Genomic DNA, 17,612 nt, shown 5'->3' with positions numbered 1-17,612 from the left:
CAACTACGCGCATACCGATCGTGTCGTTTTTTTCATTCCACCGCGAAATAAATCCGTTACGTAAAAACACTTCTCGATCGATGAACGAATCATCGATCAAATTATTGAATTATAAAACGAGTTTTTGTTTCGAAGAACGAGGGATGGATGGATAAGGCGATTTTGAGATCGAGACAGATGGATCGATATATTTCCCGTTCTTCACCTTCCTTCTTCGTTTCACCGATATTTGACGAGCTGCTTGGACTTGCACACCGGCCTGCAGTGCATTCGCTTTTCTACCTGTTGCACGTACAGGCCAGGCCTGTTTTTCCTCGAGTTCACCTCCCCCGGAAGCCATGACCTCCTCCCCCGCCGCCGGGGGTTGCCACCACTTTTTCCGCCGCAATCTTGGACCAACAACGTTCAATCTTTCGATCGAAAGAGAAGAGGGGAGGAAAAAGAAGATGGCGACGATAAAGAAATTCGCTCGTCGATCGAATTTATTCTTTAAATATTTTTCGAAACTTCTCGAGAATTTCTCTCTCTCTCTCAGAAGCAAAAGCGATGAAAAGAGAAAAAAAAAAGGTCCTCCATCGTTACTACGTTTCTTGAAGAAAGTGGCGAGATAATAAAACAAGGAGGAGGATCGGTGTCGAAGAAATTGGGATCGATCCGCGCGGAAGTCGGGACAAAAGAGGCGATTCACCGGTGGCGCGGCCTCCTTCCTAATCCTCACAAAGCGCCTCACGTCGCCACCAAGTCGAAGTTTACTTTTCGTGCTCAAACATAACTCCGGGCCTTTCGGAAGTGGGGGGGGTTAAACACACATAATCCACCGTTTTCCGCCGTAACTCGTAACTCCCGCCTCGTATTTTCTCTCCTTCCCCTCTTTCCACTCTCCCCCTCTGCCTCCCCTCCGCTCGATGAACTATTTCTGTAGCTCCGCGCCGCGCCGAGAGGATGCACCGATGCACGCGAGAAGAACTTTCCAACTGACGAACCCGAACGGCGATCACTGTACACTCGCGCTCCTACGATGTTTAACCGAGAGAGGAGAGGAGAGGAGCCGCCTTGGCCTGGCTTAATTCCTCGTCGAAGGTAACAGGAGAGGAATACGTCGCTCATCTTCTTCCAATTCTTCTCTTTCGAGGTTCTCCTCCAGAGGAGGAGGAGGAGGAGGAGGAGGAGGAGGCGACGAGGTACTTGACCTCTGTGGTAGAAAAGAAAGGGAAAAAGAACGGGAATCAAAACTGGTGAAATACAAAGAGATGAAGAGAGAGAGAGAGAGATTAAGATATCGGCCGATTGATGTGTCCCGGCGGGGGAGAGCGAGCGGGAGAAGAGCAAGATATCTTCTCGCGGTAAACAACGCCCGCCCCCATGAATCAATATACACTTCTGTTTTTGACGATGGCCAAACGCGAGCAGGAATAAATCTCTCTGCTTGCGGGGTCCTCTCCCTTTCTTCAGGAAGGAAGGAAGAATCCACCTCTCTCTCTCTCTCTCTCTCTCTCCTCCCTCGATCGTTCCAGGAAATCGGCTCGATATCGAAAGACGAGCAAGAAGAGTGAAAAGAAAAGACGTTGCCTCGATCTATCTAATTCTACTATCGCGCGTGGATGGTACGATTTTTTTTCCTCAACGGAAGAATTCTCGTCGAGGAGAAGAGATAACGAAGAATTGCTGTTATCGAATTATCGTTGGAATGGACGAAGTTCGAGAAGAAACGCTGCGTTTCGAGTAGAGTGGAAGCGTCGTACGGTCTACGTGCACACAAGCGCGGTGTCCGCCATCGCGGCGGAGAGAGAGAGAGAGAGGGGGTACCCAGTCTGGACCCAGGCTCCGCGTACGAGCTTACGTACGAGCCGAGGTAACAAAACCAGTCGTCGTCTCTCCACTGGTTGACCAACCAGTCAGCCAGCCAGCCTAGCCGTCGCTTCTTACCTTCTAATCCTCCTCTCGCTTCGATCGTTGTCGTGCAGCTATCTCGATCGTTGCGCTCGTGCCACGCTCTCTATATAATCCCAGGTGAAAACGGAATCGTCGTCCGTTCCAATATAATCGAGAACGCGCGTGTTTTGTGAGAAATAAGAAGGAAGGATGATTGTAAATTCGGTAGAAGAAATCGGTAAAAATGTACGAAGCTGTTGTATAGTGCGAAGTGCGTAAGTGTGCATCGTTGGAAAATAGTCGACGATCTCTCTACTCCCGCTCGTTTTTCTAACGAGGAGACGATCGAAGAAACTTTCCTCCCTTGTTCATTGTTGTTCTCAATTGTTGGCGAGGAGAGGATACCTTCTTCATCCCACCCCGAATAAATTAAATCGAATCTCTCTCATCCTACGAATTTGTCTCGCCATTTCCTTTCCTCCGATACCTTGACACCCGTTTTGGCTCGAGAAGAGGAGGAGTTGGAACGCGTTCAAATCGAATGGAATCATCGATTCGCCGATCGGGGGAGCCGCGTCGGAGGACGGTCGTCCGAGGGCAACGATGCTAGCCTCGAATTCGTGGTTTCAAGGAGGGGAGCGATCGAACGATCTTGATCGACTCGATCGAAGAAGATACCGAGTTACGACGATGCATCGTCGAAGACAAGTGGAGAGGGGACGCGTGAAGCGTAAATAGATCTGCTGCCGCCTTAAACCCGGTCGAACGAGACAAGAGTCGTCGTTGCTCGAAAACAAGAGGATGGGGGAACGGAATTCGATCGACTTTTGGATCGATAGCCCCTCGGAGCTACGTCGCTGCGAAATCGGCGAATCGAGAAGAAGCGACGATGGATCCGCCGTCTACGATCTTTCGTTGAACAGGAATCGATTTCGACCCTCCTCGACCCCCGACGACTTGGAGTTGGCCGGCGGGCCCGCGTTGCAACCGACCTCGTCCCCCGGCTATTGGAACCAATATGGACAGGAGAGCGGGGTAAACGCTTTTGAAAAGCGGTGTAGCTCGTTTTCATTCAACTACATTTCGATCTTCGACGACGATTCTTCCGTTTTTCTCGCGAATCGATTGATTCGACAGGCTCGAGAGGAGAGGCTCGACCGATTGGTCCCACACTAGGACAGGTTTAGGCTACGTGACCACTTTTACCTCGTACCTCGTTCGTGCACTTGCTCAGAAGGTTCTTCCTTCGTTCCAAAAGTTTCCAGATATTGGAATTTTCTTTTCCTCCCCCCCTCTCGAGTCTGGTCGACACGTAGCCTCCTCGAGTGGAACGAAGGAGGACGCTCGAAAAGAATTTCGAAGCGGATTTCGCGGCAGGAAGCGGCAGGGGAGAGAGGAGGAAGGTTTAGCCTCGACCCGCCGCCGCCGCTCGTATCTAACGTTTGTCTCCGTCCACGCGGAGTCGTATTCACGACGCGTTTCGCTCGGCCAGCTAATTAGTATGTGCCGTGGCGGCACGTATTAGGCGGTAGTCACACTTGAATACGAAACGCGCGAGCGAGGGGGACGCCGGCTATCGCCCGTCCGCGAAAAAATCGCTCGTTGGAATTTCAAGAATCTTCTCCCCTTCTCTCCTCTCTTTTCCACCCTTTTCGAAGAATCGAAATTGAGACGAGGAATTTTTCGAAAAGAGGGATCGAGCAAAAATGGGAGTGAGATTAATCCGATGTAAAGGGGTAGGCGTGTTTCGTAGGTAGGTGTGTCGTAAGACAGGTGTATCTCTCTCCTCGCCGGGATAAATAAATAAATAAGTAAGAGCGTATAGTAGTGTAGTGCTCGAGCAGGAATGGGAAAATTGAACTCGCTGGGGGACAATTGTATTAATTAATTAGTTGAAGCGTGTTGGAAGCGTGCGTCTACACCGTTCGCACGCACGACTCCCCTCGAATGCCCTCGAATCAGATTTATAAGTCCAAAGATAGCTCCTTCGTTTGCCATTTACTTCAGTTCTTCTTCTTCTTGCGATTCGTTGGAGGGAGGGAGGGTGGCAAAGGGTGGTGCCGATCGACGCCTTTTAAAAAAAAAAGGAAAGAAATTGGCGCGATTGGCGACGACGATGATAATTGCTAGGCGCGTGTTAATTATGAGAGGAGGTGGAAGGAGATATTCCGGGTGTGGTGCGCGTCCCACGCGACGACGGAGTCTCTGTGCGCGCCTTTCTATTTCGCGTGTCGCTCTAATCGGTATCGGCATCTCTCGATTATGAACTCCTTGACTCTTGTTAGCTGGAAATATCAACCGGCTTTTTCTCGCGCGAACTGAAACGATCGCCACCTTTTTTTAGAGGAAAAAAAGGTGGATCGGTGCCGCCACTCGTTCGTTATCCCCCGCCCATGAATTTTTCACGGCCCAAGGGAAAACTAACCCTGAGCCTTTCTGGCCAGACAGCTTTCAATAAGCGGTCAAACGAATCTCGAAGAGTATTTGCGTATTTCTTCTCTCTTTTCCTTTCCCCCCCCCCCCTCCATCGAGGAGAGGCCTTGAACGGGATCGGGAACAAACTTGTAATTCGCTTCGCCGTTGTACCGCGACAATTTGCAATTACGAAACGTTCTTCCACGGGGAAAAAGGCGCGTCGTTTGAAAATGTTGACTCTCGCGTTTCCTCGAAAATGATCTTTCTTTTCTTTCTTTTTTTTTTTTTTTTTTTTTTTGCCGATCGACGATCCTGACACCGTCGCGAAGATTGCATATTCCTCACCTCGAAAGAACGAAACAACGAGATGATTTCCTCTCTCTCTCTCTCTCTCCCCCTCCCCCCTCCTCCCCTCCCTTTTTCTTGCGGGCCGAGAATAAATTTTCGCGGTGGAGGAAAAGTTAAACAGGGGGGGAGGGGGGGAGGTGGAGGATCCACGAGGCGAGAGGATGTCTGGCGAAGGGAATCGCTTTATTTTCGTGGAAAAAGTTGGCGGAGAGAAAGGGGAGGGCGGGTCCTCGGCCTTTTCCTCGGCGATAAAAGCGATCGTTGGGTATTCCGCGCGTTCGACGACGAGAGAGGAAAAGTTTTTCCTCTTCGACGCGAATCGCGTGTATATATATATATATATACGTGAACGCGAGCGGAACTGCACGCCTCTTGTAATTCTGCGCGGCCCGTCGTCTTTTATGCGGACTTGAATCACATTCTCGAGGAATGAGTCGACCTTTTCGAGAAACGCTCGCGTTTGCTCGATTCTACCGATCGGACAACGACGAGGAGGAGAAGGGTATTCGCTTCGTTCCGTCCATCCTTTCGAGGAGGAGGGAGACTGTGACTTTACATGGGCTCGAATCGCATTCTGATCGAGTGAGTCGATCGATACCACGATACTTTGTATACACATTTTTCTTTCCTTATCATCATTGGCGGGGACAGTTTAACCTCTCATCGAGAGATTTAGCGCGAAATTGATTCGGGCGCGGCGAACAGTATTTTCGTGCCAAGCCAAAGCACTGATTTAGCATCCGAACGAAAACTCGGTTCGCCAGCCTAGCCTAGCGAGTTGAAAGCTCTAGTTGTAACCTAGATTCGGCGGGATCTCGTTCGATGACGATTCCTTCGTCCGGTTCAATTTCTCCCACCGAATAGACGCGGCGTGGCCACCACCTGTATTATACCAAGATCTACGATCCCTGGTACAATCTGCGTGCTCGTACGTAACCGTAACTCCTCGAGGGCACTGTATAACCTAGGTTTAAGCGTTCTAATCTACCTGTTCTAAGTGATATTCCAAGGTGTAGCGCGCGAGGGATAGATACCAGCGTAACTTGTGTAACTTGGGCTCGAGGTAAAGCAGCGGCTGCAACTCGGTCGTTCGTAACGAAAACGAACGAAGATGTAATCCGAATTGGAATCGGTGCACGAACGAAGATTGGAAAATTTGCAACCATGCTTCGAAACGATTTTTTCTTCGTTCCTCAGAGGGCGAGGAGGTGTATATATATATATTAATCGAGCCCTCGAGTTAAAAACCGATCCACGTAGCCCGTATCAACCGGCTAATTGTTGATTATGCAGCCGTTTGTCTTGCCTCTAACTATATACGCGACGACGACGACGATACGCCTAATAAATAATGTAGACGCGATGGATCGTCTCTAGCCCTCTTTTCACGTGCCTCGTTGCTGGCCGAGCACCCATTCGGAATTACATATGCACACCTGCGCTGTGTGTTGGAACGTTGTAAACCGACGTTTCTACGCCTTACGACCGGCCGGCCCCGCTTGTATTGGTACCGGATCCTGCCATCCCGTGTAAACGGCCTTAAGCCTCTTACGTCACCCGTTTCCACGAGTGGGTACGCCTGATAATTACCAATTAGTGGGTGCCAATTAAAACGGGGAAGGATCCCGTTTTCGCCATCCTCCTTCATCCACCGAAGATTTCGCGATCGATTTTTCCTATCTCTGTCTTTCTCTCTCTTTCTATTCTCTCGTGTTTACCGCGCGTATCTTTGTCGAGGCTCCTTTGTTTAAGGAGCTACAAACTCGGGGAGATTCACTTTGAAACGATCGAGGTCCATCAGTCATCCGTCCAGGGGAGAAGGAACGAACGATTTCGTTCGTGGAATTCTTTCGTTTCCCGAATCTTTTTCTTCTGGCGAGAAAAGTGTTCTTCTTCTTCTTCTTCTTCTTCTTGTGGCGGAGAGACACTCGATATAATCGTAAGACGTAGAACAAGAGCGATTTGTAAAGTTTTTCTTTCAAGCGTCAGCACAACAACCTATCGGATGTCGGATAGAATAACGTCCACTAATGAAATCTCAAATATTAGATGGCATTGTATCGCGTGTTTTGCAAAACCTGACCCCCTTCCCCCGTCGCTTCTCACCACCACCACCACCACCACCACCACTGTATTAGCCTCTTTCTACGATACGATAAAAGCGATTCTGCGAAATCAGAGCCGCGGAACGCGCGCCAGATACCGAATAGCTTTCGTTTCGACGAGTGTAAAGTTCGATATGCTCGGTCGCCATCCCCCTCCTTTCCTCCTTTCTTTCCATCGTCATCTCGTGCCCCTTAATTCTCCCTTCGAAATTAAAATGTAAAAGAAGAAGAAGAAGAAGAAGAAGAAAAATTGACGGATGGAATGGCGTGGTTGACGAAGAAGAAAAGAGAGAGAGAGAGAGAGAGACAGGTTGTCTCAATTTCTATCGGTCGCGGATGTTCGAAATGGCAGAACCGGAAGTCGTCCTGTGTCGGAACATGCCTATTCCATCTACGGGTATTTCCTTTATGGCCGGCCGTTCCCTCAGCCATGGGAACCCATCGGGACCTTGTTCTACACGAGTCGAGGAAAACGTAAATTCCGAAAAGGAAAATACGAGAATTACCATCCTTCCCACATTCTTTTTATCGCGTAAAATTTTTATTCTCTCTCTTCTTCCCGAGACGAGAACATCTTTATCCGCGAAAATGGAGGCGGAGGATTTTCCTTCCTCGTTCCTTTTTTCATGAATGACGACGAATAAAAGTCGGCGATTTGCGACACGGTTTCGTCGTCGCAGAGGGGATTGCATATTGGCCACGACGAAATCATCCGTTTTTTATCCGTGATGGCCATTTAGTAATCGGTGGGATTTGGAGTCGGGGAACACCGTTGCGTTGTCCCAATTAATCGCGATCATCAAGAGAAAATGGACGAAACGCGAGACGAGGGGAGGGGAATCCAGGTGTTTTCCGTTCCGGAAGATTTAATTAAACCGATAAACAGATAACGTTATCGCGGTTATCGTCGATCGCAATTAAACGAAAGGCGATAATTCGAGGAGAGGACAAGGAAACTTTTCAACTTTCCAACGGTTTGAAAATCGGGAGAGGGAGGGTAAAGGCGAGATTGATTGGCACGGGTCGATCGGGGGAATGGTTTTATCGTGGCGGTCAGGTGGCATGCAGGTAGTTAGAGCGGGTGCGTGAAAAGAAAAAAAAAAGAAAGAAAGAAAGAAAGAAAGAAAATGCGTTAGAGGAATAATTCTCACGAGGAAGGGGACACCTGGTTTCGGGGACCCTTCTCCACGTAGGAAGCTACGTGGCGACGATTAATAAGGGTGTAATCGACTATCAGACCCGTTACGCCGTTACGACTCGTCGTCGTCGTCTTCTTCTTCTTCTTCTTCCCGCTTTTAAACTCATTTCCGCCCACGTGTGACCGTGTAAGGAGAAGCCCCATGTTCGATTCGATCTATCCAACCGTCGTTTCGAAATTTATTCACTCGACGACCGGTTCAAGTCGCGAAATTGCCGCGGCCCGGATCCTTTTAAATTCTCGATGACGCAACGATAGATAGATAGATAGACGAACGAATGGATGGAAATTATTATTTATCGAGGCGACGAAACGGCCGTTGCGGGAACGTGAGACCGGGCATCACGTGGTCAATTTTCCCGAAGACGCGTAACACCCGACCGGTTCTTCGTCAACCACGTTTGGCCGAGATAATTTCCCTGACGGAGACGTTTCCATCCGTTTCCCTCCCCCCCTTCTCCGCAACGGGCCGGCGAGGACAAGAGAACTAAATCAATGTAGGACATTTATATTGGCTGGTGGAAATCGCTGACTCTGTGCGCCACCGTGGACATATTAAGATTTCTGATCCGAAGGCTTCCCGGACATTTTTATTATTGCGTATCCACCACCACCACCATCGTCCTCGGAAATAAAACGTGAATTATTGGCCACGCGGTGTCTTCTCTTTCGCTACGATCTCTCGATTTCGATGCCCTTTTCTATCGTCGCCTCGGATCCTCGATCTCTCCGGGAGAGATTTTTTTTTTTTTTTTTTTTTTTTTTCTTTTTTTCCCTTCTTTTTTTCAATAATCATAAATTCCGGTTGGACGCAGGGTTGGGGGTTGGAAAACAAAGTTGCGAATGTCGGATGCAACGCGCCTATGCACGAGGAAGCCACCGATGTCAAAGCAATTCATTTAAATTAATAGGTCCAGAGGCCGAGAGCGTTTATCGCGCGATTAGCGGCGGTCTTTTCTCTCTCTCTCTCTCTCTCTCTCCATGCCCCCCCACCCTAGGTGGGTGTTCGTATTTGTACGCCCGTTATCGACTGCTGCCACCGATAAACCCGATGCTTTTATCGCGTACAATTATATGCCCCCGTTCCTCCCCCTCGCGAGATATACACGGATGCGGTTCTGAACGCTCTCGAAGATCTTTTGTTCTTAGAACGTGGATTTCGCGTCGTTATTTTTCCATCTTTCCCCCTCCTCTCCTCCGACCGATTTTTCGTTTTCATCGAATAACGAGAAGAAGAAGAAGAAGAAGAAGAAGAAGAAAAAGAAGAAGAAGATTTTTCCATGCATATCGAAATATCCTCGTTCGAAAAAGTATATACAAGTATACGAATTGTTATTAATAAACGTGATACGTGCACAATTATTAGAAAATTGGCGTTGTCGCGAAGCGAGGGAAAGATAAGAAGCCGCGTTATCGAGAGGATGGATCGAGATGATGCATCTCGGTTTGTTGGCGGAGCTGTCGTGTCCCGCTATTGGCTCGTAACTACCCCCCACTACCATCCCGCCTCGGTCAATCGGCGTGGTGACGCTCGGCCGAAGCCTCTCTCTCGTCGCAGTCTCGTGTCGTCCTTCGCGCGGTCGGTATCGAATACATTTTTCTTCTTCTTCTTCTTCTTCTCTTCTTCCTTCTCCTCTTCCTTCTCCTTCTTCTTCTCCCCCCCCCCCTGCCCCCGGTTTACCTCTCCTTCTGTACTTCTTATCGCTCGTTAACGCTCGTTCCATTAACTCCGTGCAAAGTACACAACGCAGGGAACGTGTGGAACGTTGGAAAAAAAAAAGAATCGTGTTGTGTGTGGTGGTGGTGATCGAACAACTAGCTAGCCGGTGCTGTTGCGGGGAAAGCGCGCGCGGCCTTTCCTATCTTCTTCTCTCCTTCTCGAAAGAGGAGGGAGAGGAGGTTGGAGGGAGGGCGGTGGATTTTCGCCGAGGAGAGAAATGGTCCTCGGAGTTTGCGGGGCGGGGGGAGAGGGGAGGAGAGAAAGTGGAAGTTGGCAGGATTCTTTCACGGTCCCCGGCGAGCCGTTAAATTTGGCCTAAACGGCCATAGTACCCGCGTTAGAGGGAAAACTTGGCTGTCCCTCTCGTCGTTTCCATCCCGCTGCTGCTGCGGCAGGTGGAGGTGGGGCCGGGGGGAGGAGGGGGGGGAGGGCTCGAAGGGTAGAGGAGAAGCAGGGACAAAAGTTTTGGGAGCGGAGCGGCGAGGGAGGCGGTGGAGGAGGAGAATAAGGGAAGCGGTGCGGAATATTTTAACATATATCACGGGCGAAATTGGGACGAGGGTATGCCGCCGCGAATCTCTCCTTCCGCGCCACTTTCCACCGCCACCGTGTTCTTCAACCCCTCGGCTGGCAAATCGCCGACGGTTACGTTGCCCCACCGCACGATCTGACTCGCCGCTCTCCACACCTTCCTCGTTCCACCCCGCGACATGTTTATCCGTCCTGCTGACTACGCCGGTTACACAATGGTAAGGAAAAATGGGCGAAAGGAAATGGCGAATCATTCCCCCCCCCCCTCATCTCCCCCTACCCTTGTTTTCATCTTTTCATTTTTCTCCTCCTTCTCTCTCTCTCTCTCTCTCTCTCTCTCTCTCTCTCACTTGTTGATATTTTAATCGACGCGATGCCGAGGGATGTAGACGTTGCACTTGGAGAAAAATTCGCGTCTCTATCCCGCGCGATAAGTTATTGTTATTATAGTTTCGACGCTTATTTCCTTCCTCTTGCTCGCATTCTTTGCGTTAACCGTTAAAACCTCTTTGTTCTTTTTTGTTGCAGTACGGCTCGGATGAATTCGGACAGGACTCGCCGAGATACACCTCTCCCAAAGCTGCGGCCCTCTACGCAGATCCCTACTATATCGGTAAGTCTCGTTTCCATACCGTGCGCGCAATTTGCATTTCATTTAGCAAGGGACTTAACGACTTAACCACTGCGTCGGGAATCGCGACTACGTACGAGAGAAATAATAGCGTAACAATAGCGAGAGAGAGAGAGAGAGAGAGAGAGAGAGAGAGAGAGGGAGAGAGAGTAGCGCGTTAAAAAAGAAGGGAGAAAGGAAAAATCGTTCCATCCTTCACGGATCTCTCGTCGTGCACGTTTTTCACGAACAATCGCGAGGTCGAAAATGTAGGTCGCCTCCGTTGAACTTGGATCGAAACCCGGCTATTTTGTTGAAAGTAAAACGCGGAGGCAAAGGCATTCGGTTGGATCCGATCGATCCTTGATTGGTCAACGTTATGAGGCCTCTCCCGATCCAGTTCGCGATCGTGTTCCGATCCGCGCGCGCGCGCGCATATCTATATCTGGTGGAAATCGCGTACATAACGATTTCGAACGAACGATAAAAGGGAGTTTACGATCGCAGTAATATTCAACTGTTTAACGCTCGCTCGTAAAATTCGCCGCTCTGCCTCTGTCGCGCGTAAAAACAATAACAATCTCTCTCTCTCTCTCTCTCTCTGTCTCGTTATTTGCTGGAACGGCGGCGGCGCGTCCCAAGTTGCGCGTTGAAATTTCGCGGGAAAAGATGGGAAAGATCGGGCGGAGGGGAGGAGGGAAACCGCATCCACGCGCGTTTCCTCCCCGATCGTGCAACCCGAGCGTAAACTTTATATTCCCGGCGTTTCTATTTTCATGCCTAACGTAATTTACGTGGCATTATATTCCACGCCAATCTCTCTCTCTTTCTCTCTCTCTAATGCCTAGCGATCGATTTTGCGCGCGATTTCTTCGACCAATTGTGAAATTCGTTTTCGAAACGAAGAATTTATCACGGGGTAGATATACTATTTTTCATCATCGATTCGTAACGAATCGCTTTTTGAATCGCGGTTAAAGAATATTTTTCGAGGGGGAGAAACGAAGAGAGAGAGAGAGAGAGAGATGGACGGACGCATGGGAAGTTTCGTCGGATGGATTACCGGAGGCGGTAAATCAATAAGATCGGTAAAGTTTCCGGGTAAAGTTGTTATTAAAGATCAGAGGGTAAGGAGGGTGGCTCGTTGGCCGGTCTTCTCGAATACGTTCTCGGCTCGTGACACCCGGTAAGCGAGCGGAATACCTTATAAATGGGGAGGGGAAGAGGACGGGGACGGCGAAAAAGTTTTATCAGACATCGAATGCCTAGGTAGTTGGTAGTAGTAGGAACGGACGAGTAGTTTGGCTTAGTTTCAGTTCCACCTCCCATCCGTGGTGGTGGAAACTCCTCGGCCACGGAATTATATCGAGCAAAAGTATCAAGAAATACGTTCCCTCCCCTCAGCCTTATTGCTGTTGTTTTCAACTGAAATAATGGGCCGCGTATTGCCCCTTTATACTACCCGGGTATCCCAAACCAAAAGGATATACCTTTATCCTTTGCCCTCACCTTTCCAACTTGGAAATTTGGATCCGACGCGTGTTTTCCACTCCTCCTTTCTCTCTTTCTCTCCTTTCGATTCGCGTTTCGATGTGAAAAATTCGCGACGTTTTACGTGGCACATGCGCATCCGACGACACCGCGCCACGTGCCACTATTTGTTGCGTCAAAGCGAGAAGAAACGAGAGGTAGGAACGAGATTCGATGGCCATTCGTTAATCAAATCGTATTCTTCTTTCTTGTTTCAGATGGAAACGCAGCGGGAACGGGTCCTGGTGATCCATGGACGGGGGGCAGCGGAGGCGTCCAGCCCCCGTACAGCGGATACGCGCCCCCACACCTGGCCCAACCAGCCTATCCCATGCACCTACCCCACGACCCCATGGTAAGACGACTCTCTCTCTCCTTCGTTTCTTTCTTTCTCCTCTCCTAATCTCTCTTCCCTCCTCCTCCTCCTCCTCCTCTTTCCTTTCGATCGATTCGGCCCTTCGTTAATAACGACCTCCCCCCTTCCTCCATTCGTCGCGAATTCCTCCACCGTTTCCGGACGAAGTTTCGCAACGTCGATATATTTTCGTCGCGCGGCCCCGGGTCGAATCGCGGAAACGGAGGAGGGAAAGGTTGACGGTGAAAAATTGCAATCTTCCCCGCGTTACGCTGCAGCGCCCATAAATTCACCCGGTTCGCGGCCATTTTTCCTCCGACTCGTCGGAAGACGTTCGACTCGTTTGACATTGTCAGAGTGGAGGAGAAGGAGGGCCACCACCACCTTCTCCTCGCTCTTCTCGATCGGATCGGATCGATTCGGCCGACTTTAATAATCCGTTTCCACCATTCCGGGGAGCAGAAGGAGGAAGAAGAAGAAGAAGAAGAAGAAGAGGGCGCGGATTTGGCTCGTCCCTCTTTCCCTCCTCGACAGCTTTTTACTCTTGTTGGCGATTACGGATAAGGCAGAGAGAGTTGTTGCTCTCTCTCTCTCTCTCCTCTCTGGAGGAAGCCAGTTGAGAAACACTGTGTTGACAGTGGCTTGGTGTAGCCGGAGCAACGTCAAATGACTCACTGGCTTCTATATATAGAACGACTCTCCCGCTACTCGGTGTTTCTAGTCAAGTGCAGCCTTCGTTTGATTTACGCCGTTCATGGTTACCACGAAATCCTCCTGTTCGCGGCACCCCGAACACTCCTCCTCCCGAATTGGCTCCTCTTCTTCTTCTTCTTCTTCTTCTTCTTCGCCAATCCCGAACTAATCGATCCCCGAACTCGGATCGGACGGTTTCGAGACGAGTTGTACGAGTTCCTCCTCCAAAATCGCTCCGAAAGAAGAGGGAACGATCCGGATGGTTGGATAGAGAGAGAGAGAGAGAGAGAGAGAGAGAGAGAGAGAGAGAGAGAGAGAGAGAGAAGGAGGGAGAGGAATGGCGCGCATTATGCATAATATAATACGGAGGTGAACGTTCGACAAAAGACGCGGAGCGTCGCTGCGCCCACAACCGAGACCTCTCCTCTCCTCTCCTCTCCGGTCCAAAGGTTAAACATTTACGATCCTCCCGGGGTTTAACGACCCCTTCTTCCTAGAAGCTGTCCACCGGCGCAACGGCGGAGCAAGAATTCTTTTGTGTTTGGGAAGAAACGTACGATCGCCGCGGAACGACCGGCCTTGCTTTCGTGAAACCCAATTATCGTCACCTCGTTCTTCCTCCTCCTTCTCGCTCGGCGAGGGGTTGCTCGCCAACTTGCTCCAATTTGTTGATAAATAAGGAGGAGGGGACGCTTCTTCCCTCCGACCGAATCCCGCGGCGATGACTTAAAATTAGACGTTTTACGAGCGAGCCTCGAAAGCCTTCGTTCCTCTCCTCTCCGATCCGTGGAGAAGAATCGAGAGAAAGAGAGGGAGAGGGAGATGGGCCGGTCGAAAGAAGGGATGAAAAAGATTGGTGGACGATGTTGCAGGCATACTCGGCCATGTCGCCGAACGGAGAACCGGCGGCTCCGATTCTGGGCTCGGCGGTGACCAGCGCCGCCTCACTGCCACCAATGTCCACATTCCGGGGTAGCGGCGCGGTTGGGGCGAACACCGGTACCGGTGCACCGTCCCCGGCATCCTTGCAATATAGTCATAGTCCCGGTGCACCGACCAACGCGCCATCCGCCCCCAATCCTGCTCCCACGACGAACCAGCCACCCGCCACGGGGGACAACCTCGGCAAGACACTCGCGTCTGTAGTAAGCACAAGAGTAAGTACGCGTCCATCCCAAGTGGTTGATCCAATGAGAATTGGATTATTTCTGCGTATATATATATATATATATATGTATGCGTGAAAATGCGTTTCTTTTTTCTTTTTTTTTTTTTTTTCTCTATTATTCCCGCCCGTTTTCAACCAGATTTACCCCACGGACCAATCAGTATCGAGTTATAGCAGCAACCCATCCACGCCAGTCAGTTCGCCACCACCGTTGACGGGTTCAGCGCCGGGCTGGGCACCAGGTGCTGCACCAGTTTCACCGCATTTCACCACGGATCCCAACCGTGGGACCATTCACATGGTATGCATCAAAGCTTGCCCATACGTTTACCATACCGTACCGTTTAATCTTTAATCTCTCTCCCCCCCCCTTCTCGACGCGATACGTCTACTTGTTTACTTTGCTATTATTATTATCATTATTATTATTATTATCATTATTATTATTATTATTATTATTATTATTATTTATCGAACCCGATACCGTCCAACGAGAGAGAGAGAGAGAGAGAGAGACGATCAGAATTTAATTTTTTTCCCTCCGAAAACGGCCGCGTTTATTCGCGAACTGCTAGATTTATCAACTATCGATGTTGGGATCTCTCGTTGGAAAGTGACGGGTGCATCTCTGAACGCAGACAGACACGCTTCATCACCGTTTCGGTGCGCTTTAGAAACAGGTCAAGGACGTTCGTAACAGAAACCTCTCGTGCTCGTTCACTTCTCTTACGATAATATATTTTATCGTCTGCACTATGGTGACTCGTTGAGAGATTGCCGTTGTTACACGCACTGAGGCACTTTTATTTCTGGGGGAGGATCGGAATGATTTATTGTTATTATTATTATTATTATCATTATTATTATTATTATTGTTGTTCTTGTTGTTGTTGTTAACGTGAAACAACGAAGGATCTTTTTTTTTTTTTTTTTTTTTTTCTCTTTCTCTTTAATCGTCGTTTCGACTCTTTGCCCATCATCGATTGCACTTGGAATTCGCACAAAGTAGCATGCACTCGACACGATTCGTCTCGTCTCCAGCTTACCAGCAAACTTTATTTTTTTTTTTTTTTTTTTTTTTTTTAACGCTCATCCTCCCCCTGTTTCAGTTATTATTACTCGGTGACGATGCCTCGTTTCATCGTCGTTTTACGTTTTATTTATTTCTTTCTTTTTTTCGATATTTTTTTTTTTCTTTTCTTTCTCTTTTCTTTTCTCTCTTCTTCTTTACCCCTTGTTTGTTGTGAACGTTGTGTTGACTTGGTTGTTCTCTTTTTTTTTTTTTTTGGTTTTGTTGTTGCGTTGGTGTTGTGTGTGAAGCCGGCGCCTGAACAGCAGAGGCTAGACGATGCCATCGGCTTCCTTCGCGACCATGCCGAGGTGAGGATTGCCGATTTTTTAGTTTTTTTTTTTTCTTCTTCTTCTTCTCTCTTCCCTTCCCCCGCCCCCCGCCCCATTCTCTCGTTTGTTCTTCTTTCCGATCCTCCTCACCCATGTATCATTATTCGTCGTAACACGATTTTTGTGCATGAAAATTCACACGATATCGGATATCGACCGTCGTCTTGTGCCGGCGAGACGTCGCTGTGTGATATACGCAAAAATTTCTTTTTTATTTTTATTTTTTTTATATTTTATTTATTTTTTTTTTTTTTTTACTTATTTTTTACTCGCAACGATATCAACGATTTAACAAAAAGTTAATTCTCGCACCGTTGTTTCTTTCGTCTCGTTCGAAACGGGGAAAAAAAAAAAAAAAAAACAAAACCGCGGTGAGAGAATTAATCTCGCGTCGACCCGAGAGAATTTCTGTCACTTTCGTCAATTTTCATCGCATCGACTTCCGAACGGAAAAAAAAAAAAAAAAAAAAAAAAAAAAACAACATCCTGCCTCATCTCACACACGCTTTTTCCATCGCCTTGTACGTTGTTACATCGATACGATCCACCGCCACCACCATCGCCATTGGTACCAGCGTCAACGATATCTCTTCTTTCTCGAGATTTTCATTAATTTTTCTCTTCCCTTTCTCTCTTATTACTTGTTCGAATTTCGCGAACGAGAGTCGTGTCGTTGACGCCGGGCATCTCTGGACTCCCCGCACAATTTGGATATGTGAGCGGAACGAGACAGACGTGTAATCGAGTTGGAATTTCGGATATTCTGTTGGTACAGGGTACGCGGATGGAGGAACGATTGGACGACGCCATAAACGTGTTGAGGAATCACGCGGAGAGCCAATTGGGCCTTCATTTAGGTCCCGTTGGCCCACACGGTTCGATTTACTCGCACACGTCGCCACCTCAACTGGACCACTTGGTAAGACATTTCCCTTCATTCCTTAGATTAGAGAGACGAAGGTTGTTACGTTTCTAACGTTTGTTTCGATCCCCCGCACAGACGAGTCCTCATCCCGCGGTGACGGTGACGCAACCTCAGGGCTCTTACTCCGGCCTCACGCCCACCCCCGACACAGACGGCTCCATCAAAATCGAAAGGTTACCCGTGACGAATGCCAGTAAGTTTCCAAGATTCGTTCGAATCTTGTTGGTGGAACGATGAATGAGCGGGGGATGCCGACGAGAAATAAGGGATAAACGTCGACGACGAGCCTTGACAATAGGCGGTCGGTGTTGCGGTCTATTCTCGGCGTCGCATCATCGGATAAATACTTTTTCCCATGAGCGGCGAGAGGAAAAAAAGCTAGGAGAAGGAGTTCCCAGGTGTTCCACGTTGGAGTTAGAGCCCGATAAGGAAGCATTAGATAAATCGCGCAAAAGTAGTTGCTGCTGCTGCTGCTCCTACCACTACTACTATTACTATTACTCTTGGATCGTGCCTTTATTATTCTCGAACAACTCTCTCTCTCTCTCTTTCTCCCCCTCTTTGCGTTGCTCGCTCTTTGTTTCCGTTTCTTCTGTCACGTTCCTCTTTACCACTCGAACCTTCTCCAATCCCTCTTCTCCTCTTCGATCCTCCTAACTAATGGAACGCACGAGTTTTCCACGCGCTCTTCCCTCTCTTTCTCCCTCTTCCCTGGCGACCATTTTTGGAATTGATCGGAAT

At 49.0% G+C, this 17,612-nt stretch overlaps 1 protein-coding gene across 16 annotated transcripts in view; it reads left to right on the top strand.

Moving 5' to 3' along the window:
• The window catches only part of LOC100867106 (daughterless), a 77,112-nt gene that overhangs the window by 55,122 nt on the left and 4,378 nt on the right, over window positions 1–17,612 (top strand). For 11 of the 16 annotated variants that reach the window (XM_086909036.1, XM_086909033.1, XM_086909047.1 and 8 more), the window contains 7 exons: window positions 10,718–10,802; window positions 12,548–12,684; window positions 14,250–14,534; window positions 14,685–14,846; window positions 15,866–15,925; window positions 16,713–16,865; window positions 16,947–17,064. In XM_086909036.1, the coding sequence (XP_086765162.1) occupies window positions 10,718–10,802; window positions 12,548–12,684; window positions 14,250–14,534; window positions 14,685–14,846; window positions 15,866–15,925; window positions 16,713–16,865; window positions 16,947–17,064 (1,000 nt within the window). Of the gene's footprint in view, window positions 1–2,103; window positions 2,908–10,717; window positions 10,803–12,547; window positions 12,685–14,249; window positions 14,535–14,684; window positions 14,847–15,865; window positions 15,926–16,712; window positions 16,866–16,946; window positions 17,065–17,612 lie in introns of those variants that run through there. The other 5 variants (XM_086909037.1, XM_086909039.1, XM_086909045.1 and 2 more) reach the window with 4 other exon arrangements.

This window comes from Apis florea, unplaced genomic scaffold (assembly GCF_048593485.1).
Source record: "Apis florea isolate Af1SG1 unplaced genomic scaffold, ASM4859348v1 contig_3081_pilon, whole genome shotgun sequence".
NCBI classification, from domain to species: Eukaryota; Metazoa; Arthropoda; class Insecta; order Hymenoptera; family Apidae; genus Apis; species Apis florea.
The sequence above is the reverse complement of the archived record's forward strand: the minus strand, read 5'-3'. Positions and strand labels throughout refer to the sequence as shown.